At 37.7% G+C, this 10,872-nt stretch overlaps 1 protein-coding gene across 1 annotated transcript in view; it reads left to right on the plus strand.

The window, feature by feature from the left end:
- LOC149145670 (protein S-acyltransferase 11-like) overlaps window positions 1-9,218 on the plus strand; it is a 222,231-nt gene extending 213,013 nt beyond the window's left edge. The window contains exon 6 of the mRNA XM_089447556.1: window positions 8,183-9,218. Coding sequence (XP_089303682.1) covers window positions 8,183-8,671 — 489 coding nt within the window. The 3' untranslated portion in view covers window positions 8,672-9,218. The remainder of the gene's footprint in view (window positions 1-8,182) is intronic.
- Window positions 9,219-10,872: the final 1,654 nt, after the last annotated feature.

Genomic DNA, 10,872 nt, shown 5'->3' on the forward strand with positions numbered 1-10,872 from the left:
TATTTAAATTAAATTAATTAATCCCAATAAATTAAATTAATTTGCAGATTCAAGACTCAAATCCTACAAACATCAAACACCATGGACCTAGCGATATTTATTGGTATTTTCCTCTTCCTGGTCCCTTTTATGGTTATTATGGTGCTGGAGAGTAGGAAACGGAGGGGGCCCCAAACTGAAGAGGGGGATGAAGAAGCCGGAGAAAGTCAAATGGGTGAAAACCCCAGTGAGGAGGAGGTGGAGGAGGGTGAACATGACCCTCAAAAAACTAAACAAGACCAAACTCCATTGTGGAAATATGTTCACAGGGCTGAAACAGGGAGAGGGGGTGGAACCACTAAATTTCATTGCCCCCATTGCAACACTGATTACACAGGTTCATACACCCGTGCTAGAAGACACCTCTGCGGGAAAAGGCCATGGGATGGAGAGAAACAAATAGGAATCAAAACTTGTGCAACGGTGTCAATAGCAGATAGAGCCAAATACATAAAGGAAGAGGAGGAAGCCCAATACAGAACAAAAAGATCAAGGGGTTTCTTTGAACCAAGCTCACAATCACAAAGAAATCCTTCAACATCCTCCCAAGGCAGTGGATATGGACATGGAGGCACAGGGTCATCATCTTTAAGGCGTAGAACCATATCAGATTTCCTTGATGAGGGGTGTAGGAATGATGTGGATTCAAAAGTTTACAGGTTCCTCTATGCATGTGGGATACCATTCAATGTTCTACGCTCACCTTATTGGCACGAAATGGTTTCTGCCATAAATGATGCCCCTAAAGGATACAAGAGCCCTGGGTATGACAAGGCAAGAACTGTTGGTCTTGATCATGAAAAAACAAAAATATCACATTCTTTGAATAAAATGACAAGTTCTTGGACTGACAATGGGGCGTCCATTGTATCTGATGGATGGACAAATGTAAAAGGCAAGCCATTGATAAGTGTTCTTGCTGTGTTTGTTAGTGGTCCCATCTTTCTAGCTGCACATGATTACTCAGACAAGTTCAAGACCGCCATCAACATTGCAGAAGCATTACTTGAAACAATTGAGCGTATTGGCCCATACAATGTCATCCAAGTCATCACTGATAATGCTCCTAATTGTAAGGCAGCGAGAGCAATTATTGAGGATAAATACCCGAACATATTTTGGTCTGGATGTTTGGTTCACACATTAAACCTTCTGTTGCATGATATTGTCAAAAACAAAAATGAACAATACCAATGGATTGGTAATTTGTACAAGAAAGGAAAACAAATGATAAAATTTATTACAAATCATAGCAATACCCATGGCCTTTTCCGCAGTCACTCGAGATTGGAGTTGCTGAAGATTGCGAGGACTAGATTTGGTAGCTATTACCTCACCTTCAGGCGCCTTTTGAAGGTAAGAGAGGCATTAGCTAGCATGGTATCGAGTCCACATTGGCAGGTGTTAAAGGAAAGGGCTACAAATGTAGTTGACATGGTAGGTTTTGAAATGGTGGAGGAGGCCGCTCTTGATGGGCAGTTTTGGACAACTGTGAGGCAGGTATTGGATTTCACCAAGCCAATTTATCACATGATTCAGTTTGCAGATACAGACAAACCAGTGATTGGCGAGGTGCATGAGCAAATGGATACCATGTTGGGGGAAATAAAAGACATTGTTCATAATAGAGATCCCAACTTGTACAAACTGATTCATGATTGTGTGTGTGAACGGTGGAATAGGCTTAACCTTCCACTACATTGCTTGGCGTATATCCTTACGCCAAAATACTACTCTACATCTTGGTTGGGCCAACCTGCAGCAGGGGGTGGGGTTAGGACCAAACCCCATTTAGATCAAGAGGTAACTAAAGGATATCTGGAAGCATTAGAAAAGTTGGTGCCTAACAGGGAGGAATGTGCAGCTGTGCGCCTTGAAATAGGCAGATACTTCAGTGGCACTAGTTTGTATGGTAACTTCCATGCAATGGACAACAAAGATAAATTTGATTCTCTCACATGGTGGGAAACATATGGCGGCCACGGACTTTTGCCAAAATTGGCAAAAAAAGTTCTTTCACAGGTTGTAAATTCTTCTTCTGCAGAGAGGTGTTGGAGCACCTACAGTTATATACATAATGTGAAAAGAAACGGACTCAACGAAAACCGAGCAGAAAGCTTGGTTTATGTGCACTACAGCTTGAGGTTGTTGAGTCATTACTGTGATCGGGCTAATGAGGATCCCACATATAAAATTTGGGACAATCACCCAGAGGACGACAATTTGGAGGATGGCATTGTACATATTGAAGAACTAGAAGAGGAACTTGTAAGGGATGAAAATGAAGCAGCTGCAGCAGCCATGCCACCTCCACCTCCACCATCCAGTAGCAGTGCTCGAGGTCCGAGTCTTGTTCCTTTGCTGTCGCCACCTCCATCTACACCCTCGCGTGGAGGTTCTAGTTCTGGTCGTCGGTCTGTGCGGGAGACTCCTAGAAGACCACCACGACCTGCTTGTATTCCTGGAGACTCTCGTGGCAAGGGCCACATGTAGATTTACAGTTTACTTGTCTTTTTTAGTTTCTATTAGACTTTAGTTTTCATAACTGTTGAGTTTTGAGTCCTTGACTCTTGACTCTTTCATATCATTATGATATTTTTTGTAAACATTATATCACTGTGACAATGAAAATTTGAAGTTTGAAGTTGGGCCTTGGCAATTATAACTCATTGGTAATGATTGTGAATTATGAATATGATGCTTTGTGAAAGACTAAAGTTGTTTCATTTCATCTCATTATTCATGTTTCATTTTATAAATTTTTAACATTTCATATCATGTTAACAGTTAGAAGTTAGGACTTAGAAATATCTTCGATATTACTTCTTGTAATGGTTAAACTTAGCTTACAAGTACAACTTTGGTGATCAATGATGATAAATGTTATTGAATTTTCAATTCTGAAAGCTTGAAGTTGAAACTTTAATATTGAATTCGATGAATCATGATTTATAAGACTCAATATGTTGCAGTTGTAATATGTATTTTACTAACTTGTGGACATGGTTGATGACGATTATAATTTCTAGATGATTGATGTGATATGGTTCAATGATCAATTTATGTTTTTTTATGTTTTTTATGTCTATTTCATCATTCTACATGTTTTTGTTGACATATATGTATCAAAAACTAAAAAATATAAAAAATATATATATTTTTAAAAAATCGCTCCCGGATTCGCTCCCAAACCGGGAGCTTCTGAAAATGGTCGCTCCCGCTCCCGTTTTCGCTCCCGCTCCCCGCTCCCGCTCCCGCTCCCAAGTAACATTGCCTCAACCAAACTTCGGTCAAACTACAGGGTTTGACCTATGGTCAACCCTTGGTCAATGCCCAAAACAGGAACAGAATCTCGGTCAATCAACAGTCAATGAATCATAGAATATTCAGCCTCCAAGTCCAATCAAAAACTTGGTCAAAAAGCAACAAGAAGATCCAAGTCAATGTTGGTCAAAGCATAGATAAGAGAGGTTAAACTTTGCTGGAAACTTTTGTCTTCTTCCTCCTTCACACGTGTGAACAGAACTTGTGATTGGTCGAATGCATGAGTTGATGATGATGCCAAATGAGGTCCAACAAATGCTAATCTATATGCGAGTAGGTGGGTTTTTGACCTTGGGGTCAAACCCCTTCAAGTGGTGGGGCCGACTTGTCCAAATGAGGCCGACTTGGACAGCTGGAAGATAAATAATTTCTCCTTTGATTTTGACCATGAAAATACTGACTGCAGCTACTATTTTTCAACACCAATAAGCCAATGAACTCCCGAAGAATATAAAACACGGTTATGGGTGCAATAAATAAGCTTTGGTTGTTACAACCACCTCTTCAATACTGGAGTGATCTCGATATGTGTGCCAGTAGCATTAATCCATGTGCAAACAACCAACTCTCCTTGGTCCAAGGGAATGTTCCTCCAATAAAGTCAAATATTAAGTGTAATACCATCAATCTCCTTGAACCAAGAGCCCAAAAGTGGGATAACCTAGAGAATGTGCATCAAGGGTGAAACATTCCACTAAACCAATGTGAACAGACTCCAAAGCATGTGTCAATACCATCAAACATCTCAAAAGCATGGGTCAAGAAGAGGGTACACTAGAGTCTAGAACCATGTGCATAGGTGTGGATTTGACCAAACCAGGCCATTAAAGACCATAAAAAAGGGGGGTGCTTTGGGGAAGTGTGTACAAGTGAAACACCCCTCAAGAGATGCACTTCCTCTTCAACTCATGCATGGTATCCCATCACAAATCTCAAGGTGCACAACTGAAGTAATACCATGCCAAAACTGTGGTAACCCCTAAATTGAAGGGTGTTCCTCTCCAAGATTTTCAAAGACCAATATGAATGCCAACATGTTAAGCAAACCAATGCCCTATTTCAATGGGCAACCAAATCACATAATGAGCCATAATACTTGGGGAGAACCCTTAATTAATGAGTTTCCCTGTCCATGCATATGCTAGGGGTCAACAAATGAGTAAGTATCTAGTGCTCCATCAAGATCAACATTTAAGCCTCCCAAATATGGAACGATGATGCCAACAAAAGTTGATAATTCATGAGAAAATAGACATCAATATGAAACCAATAGCCGCCAAGATACAAATCCTTCATATGCAGCCTGCTTGGGCAGGGTCTTCAACTGGATCAAATCCTCATGCTATTTGAGGGGTAACACATTCCTAGGCTATTCTTTCAAGACGAAATAGCCAACTATGTTTCATGATTTCCATGTTGGGAAAGCTACTGCGTTCTTCTAGAGCATGCCATGATCTTCCTCCACACCATGACTATTAAATTATTTTCTTGGTCTATTAATTCCAATTTCATGTCTCATCGGTGTATTTCCTTTGTCACTAGGTGGTACAATTGAAGACTGTTTATGTGTTGTGAATTAATTTATTAAATTCTTTTCCCTCTACTTTTCTTCTGCCTTTCTGGTGAAGGTTCAAGTTTCATATGAAGAATAGTTTTAAAAAGATTCAATTGTTTTTCCTTACTAATATACAAACCATTCATGTACTAAGCTTTAACCAAGCATATGTCTCTTACACATTAATATTTATGGATAGCTGATAGATTTCATCGTCTTTGGACCTTTTGACTTGACTTGGGTTTCAGAAGTTCCTTTTTATCAACAGGTTCTTCTCATGCCATGGTTGGGTAGAACTTCATTACTTGTTTGAATTTGTTCAAAGCTATTAATGGGCAATTGTTGCTCCTTTCATCGCCATTTCAATTTTCTATTAATCTTTCAGCCATGTTAAGACTTTTCTACACACCCAACTGTATAAGGTAGATTCTTTACGTATCATAAAAATTCATGACGAGAAAAATATGATCTTAATATATTCGCTAATCATCTAATCTGTCAAGACTTAAAGTGTACCATTGAATAGTTATTTTCTATTTTTAAAGGGAATTTAATTGTGGGGATTTGAGAATCAACACCAACTTACAGATGAGGTGATATTGGTTGTATTAACCATACTTGGCACAAATCTAGTTGCTAGGTTTGAAACATCAACTCCATTCATTCTTGCATAGCCTTCAGAGTTTCAGAACCTGTTGCAGCTTGTTCAGCTGATTTCTAATCTAATATTCATCTCTTGATGAATGTGTTGAATTTTCTTCAAATAATTCAGCATATCTTCAAGACTGCCTTTGTCGTCCATGTTGGAAATGGGATCTCTCCTCTACCCTCGGTCTGAAGCATCTAAGTTGTCTTTTTGTTTTCACTAGTGATGTGCTCTCCATTCCAGGTAATGTATTCCACTCTACAAATTGACTGTCAAAAGGCTCTCCCTTCATTGCCCTTTTTCCTGGAAATGAACTTGTCCTGACAACAATCTGATCTGAGTTTTGCAAAAACTTACAACTTAGACTAAATTCCAGCAAGCGCAAATTATGTAACACAGAATTGGGGTGGTCGAGAGGTGGGGCAGTATTTCTAAAGCCTATTGCATTTCACTGTGAAATCTACATTAACATCTCTGCAATCACCCAGTAACTAGTTAACAACTTAACACTGTTTCCTTCTTTTCCATAATCCCTCATGTCAAATGCATACTCATATATACAAATGGGAAAGAAACTTGGTGGATGTGAAAGAGAAATCCAAAGTTCATGTTGGAAACCTAACATCTTTGAGAAAGAAGCCTGGCAGCTGAGAGAAGGAAGTTGAACAGCTATTATAGGGACTCAAGATAGATAAGCAAATGACTTGGAAAAACAGTTGATAACTAGGAAAACAACTTGAGAGCCTGTAAACTGTATAATTTTAGCTCAGCAATTGATTAAGTTGTTCACTGGGTATCTGATCATCAACCCGACTGTAGAGAATCAACATTTCTGCCCTTGTCATTTCATATAAAGACATCATTGCACTTGGCAGACATGTTTCAGCCCTTTTTTTCATTTTGAGCATAAGCTATGGAGACATTAGCAGTCTAGATTAAAATAAACAAACGATTAGACTGCAAGGAAGGAAATTGAATGTTAGGAGTAAGATTGCAAGTTCAATGGCTAGTGCAGTCAGGGAGTGTTTCAAATTTAACATCATAATGGACACGCCTATTTGCAGATATCCATGGTGCTCTCAGCTGTATTGCCATGGTTATGTTGGCTACATCGACACTTAAATTTCAGTGGACTTGTAGGTGACATGAATGTTTGTAGATTAAAACAAATATATCGAAAAGAGTTTAAAGGTGGATATGCTGCATGAAGAAGTGCATCGGCTTGTTATTAAGCACCACCAATCTTGTTTCTTGATATTCCAAAGTGAGCAGTGTTTCTTGTTGATTTCTGGTAGCATCGGATGTGCTCTAAGTCTCAAATTTTGCAGGGAGGCTTAGACACATGTATTCCACAATACCGAGAAATCGTTTTGGGAAATTCCACTCGGAGACAGTTTTATTAAAATAATTAATTATTGTTAATGGGTTAAAATAATTAATGGGTATTAATCTAAACTATGGGTGTAACTTTTAGAAGAAAACGGAGATCAAGTCAATATGATCCTATCCATTGATTAGAGTCTAATTTGGGCCGTTGATTGATCAATGAGAGGATTATAAGAGAAGGCTTGATGGGCACTTGGAGGATACACAGAGAGAGTTCCAGAAAATGTATAATGGAAATATCCAGTGTTCCAAGGGGTCGTGTCACCCCACCTGGGGGTCGAGTTTCCTAGCTCCCTCGCGCTCCAGGGACTTGGGAATGACTGAGGGTTGTTTCATAGGCGAAAGGGGTTGTGAGGGGTCGTTTCGCTAGACAAAAATCGCAATTTTTTTTAATGAAACAAAAAAATCCTAATTTTTATGAACCGGGAAGGGTTTAAACTTTATTTTCAATGTTCATTTCACATTGTTTCATCTTTTCATGATATCGCTCTACTCAGTCGTTTTGTCGTCCTTTCAAATTTGCTTTTCTGTTTTAGACTTCAGTTTATTTTGAATCTTGATATATGATATATTAGACTTGAGTCTTGACTCTATAAAAATTTGACTCTTGATGTATCAGACTTGACTTTTATTTCAATATTCAATATTCATAGTTGGAACTTCAATATGGTTTAAACTTTAAAACTTTAAACATTTATTTTCATTGTACATTGTTAGTAGTTACACTGTACAGTTACAAACTTACATGTATGATGTATGATTATATGATATCATGCTTTTCGTTTTAAATTTGTTTCAGACTTCAGTTATATGATTCATTGATTTATCATTTATCCTTCATGATGTAAGTGTTATATATTATATAATGATAAAGACAGTTACATTATAAATATTAAAATTTCAATGATATATCATATATTTTTATATTTATAAGTTTTTAAGACCCCGACGTCCCCCCATGTTTCCTAAAAATTGGTGGGGAGCTTTTGCATAGGTCGCTCCTGCGTATCCCCGCTCCCTCGCCCCCACGTCCTGGAAACTTGGTGGAACATTGCAAATATCATCGAAATAAAAGTCACAAAGAATAAATATTTCATAATAGAAAATACAATCCTGAAATTGTAATCCCTCATTTTTATTTGCTTCCTTTGTTTTCAGTGTAATCTCCATTTATCTTCAGTGGCATTTGCATTTTCCCTGATGGAAGCTTTTGTTGCTTTTCTGTCTTTCAGATTGGAAACTGTGTTGGAGCAGCGAACCATCATCACTTCATCACCTTCCTCTTCTTTGCTCTAATTAGTAATATCTATGTACTATTAGTGTCAACTTATGCAGGTTTGTGGATATGGCCAACTTTCTTCTATGTTCCAATTAACCTCACATCTAAATTCAGGTCAACCAATCTAGTTCACCTTGTCAGAGCATTCATAGATGCTTTGATGACCAGTTCTGTTGTTTTATCAGCTAGGGCCATTGCTTTGATGTATCTTATTATAGCCAGTCTGTCCGTGTCTATTGGGATAGGAGTCTTACTTTATCAACAGGTTCAGTTGCTTTATAGTGGTCAGAATTATATTGACTCCCTTAAAGTCAGAGAGGGAGCTGCGGAAGGATTGCAATTCAAAAAGGGCTGGGAAAATTTATTTAGAATCTTTGGAACTCGGCATCCAATTTTTTGGTTGCTACCCAAGAAGTTTAAAAGGCCACAAAAAATGAAATAAGTCAAATCCATCACTGTTCTTCGCATTGTCCTTCACCTCTGCTTTGGCAAGGTTTCCTGCTCTATAATGCATACGCATCATGTGTAAAGTCATAAGTGATTTGCTCTCTGCAACTTTTCTTGATTGGGTTGCAGATACAGATTTTACTGCATATATGCAAGATGGGCAAATGGCAATTTGTAAACCATGGTGTTGGAACAGAGATCCTGCATACACTGTATTCTTCTCACATTCGGGCACAATGAAGCGCTTTATATCCTCCCAGCAATATTAGATCGAGAATCCATTATTGCCGATCTTGTCCTTCGCAATTCTAGTGTCTAGGAAAAGGTCTAGATGACAGCATCTATTAGTTATTGCTTCCAACACTCAGATTTTTGCTGAAACAGTGAAATATTTATCTGCGTGAATAGATATTGAAGTTGAATTAGACAGTACAGGCCTTCCAGTGAATTATTGGACAAGTTCAGAAAAACTATAAATTGGCAACATATATTCTCAAGCTTTGACCCGATGTGCCCTTTTATGTGGATTTGGTGAAATATAAGTTGTGCCCTTTTCTGGTGATTATGATATAATAAGTTTACATGTGTAAGTGAAAAAAAAGCCCCAGACTATGAGGGAGAAAAAGCTGTCTTATACTGACATTAAAAAATTAAAATTTTGCTATACACATCTAAAATTATGTAAGATTCATGTGTTTTATATTTTTTTAATAATTTTTAAATAAATAAAAATCATTAATTATTTGTGTTTTATATTTTTAATGAATTTTAAATAAATAAAAATAAATTAAGATAATTTTTTCCCCAAAGAAAAATCATTATAATTATATAGTTGATTATACATGTTGCCATTTATATGGACTGGGCTTTACACCTGAAAATGACAACCAAAACATAATTTGACTCCAATGCTCGCCATTTGACTATTAACATTCCACAAAATTCTCGTAGACGATCTACTACTTTTCAGCTAGACCTCGATTACTTGACCGCGAGAATGAGCTTGAGTCCCAAACTTTACTGACCAATATAGATACCGGATCTCATAAACAAAACATAAACTGACCACACCCTAAAAAATGTTCTAAGATAGACCAAAAATACAGAGACTAACTGTCTTTAGAGACTACGCATAATTTTCACCATTTAAAAGACAAATTAAAAATGGGAACTACATAGTTTCCGACTCTTGACCATACTAGAATACATATAGGCTGGAAAATCCTGAGCACAGAAAAAGCGCCACATTTGAAAGCTCATCAACTTTTTTATTCAATTCTCTGTATACATGTTTAACGAAATACCACTGAAAAGATTGTAGATAGTAAAGAATGTCCCGAAGCAGCAGGCCAAGGCTTACATTTTCCACCACAATATGCTTACAGGCCCAATCTATAACTGTTTTTGAGTTCCACTATCACCTGGGTCTTTGATGTCTGTTTTTGTAATAGCAAATTATAGGAGACACCACAAAGCTGAGAATTTTGCTTTAGTGTTGGAACCTCTGCTGGGCGCATACTTAATGTTAAAACAATGATTTTGATTCAAGAATGGAACCACTCCAACCCCACACTTGGGCAGGTCACCTTGGCTTGCGTCATCGAAGAACCCCCAAGTGATATCAAAATCAATAATAGGCATTTCAAGAGCCCTCTGCTTCTAGATGGGCTCCATCCAATATTCTTTGGTTAGCTTCTCACTCAAACCTGCTATTACTACCATAGGAATTTCACATCCTTGGAAAATTCAAGTGATTCAGACCCACCAATTAAAATAAACCATGACACTTGGAAACGATCCATACTCCCTAACTTCACCATCTTGTATCCAATCCTACATGCAGTCCTCCAGAGAAGATTTGTTTTAGGCTATTTTTGGAGAAAAGGACCACATCATCGGATTCCTCACTTGAGATGGATAATGACAAGAAATGAATAAATGAGAAATTGACTCTACATCAATTTTACAAAGAGAACATCTATTTGGGCCTAACCATCCTCTCTTAACACCATTGTCCCAAGTAAGAAGCTTGTTTTAAGGGCAAGCCAAAGGACTATTTTACAGTTATATGGCCTCCAAATTTTCAATAAAATATTCTACAATTTTTTTCTGTCACAAACTAAAGCTCCATCATAACATATAACCAAGTTTCGCCATAAAATTGCTTGATTTGGGATTTTCAGACTGACAAAGATT

Source organism: Pinus tabuliformis, chromosome X (assembly GCF_031772625.1).
Source record: "Pinus tabuliformis cultivar Carrire ecotype Pingquan chromosome X, CPIR1, whole genome shotgun sequence".
In the NCBI taxonomy this organism is placed as follows: domain Eukaryota; kingdom Viridiplantae; phylum Streptophyta; class Pinopsida; order Pinales; family Pinaceae; genus Pinus; species Pinus tabuliformis.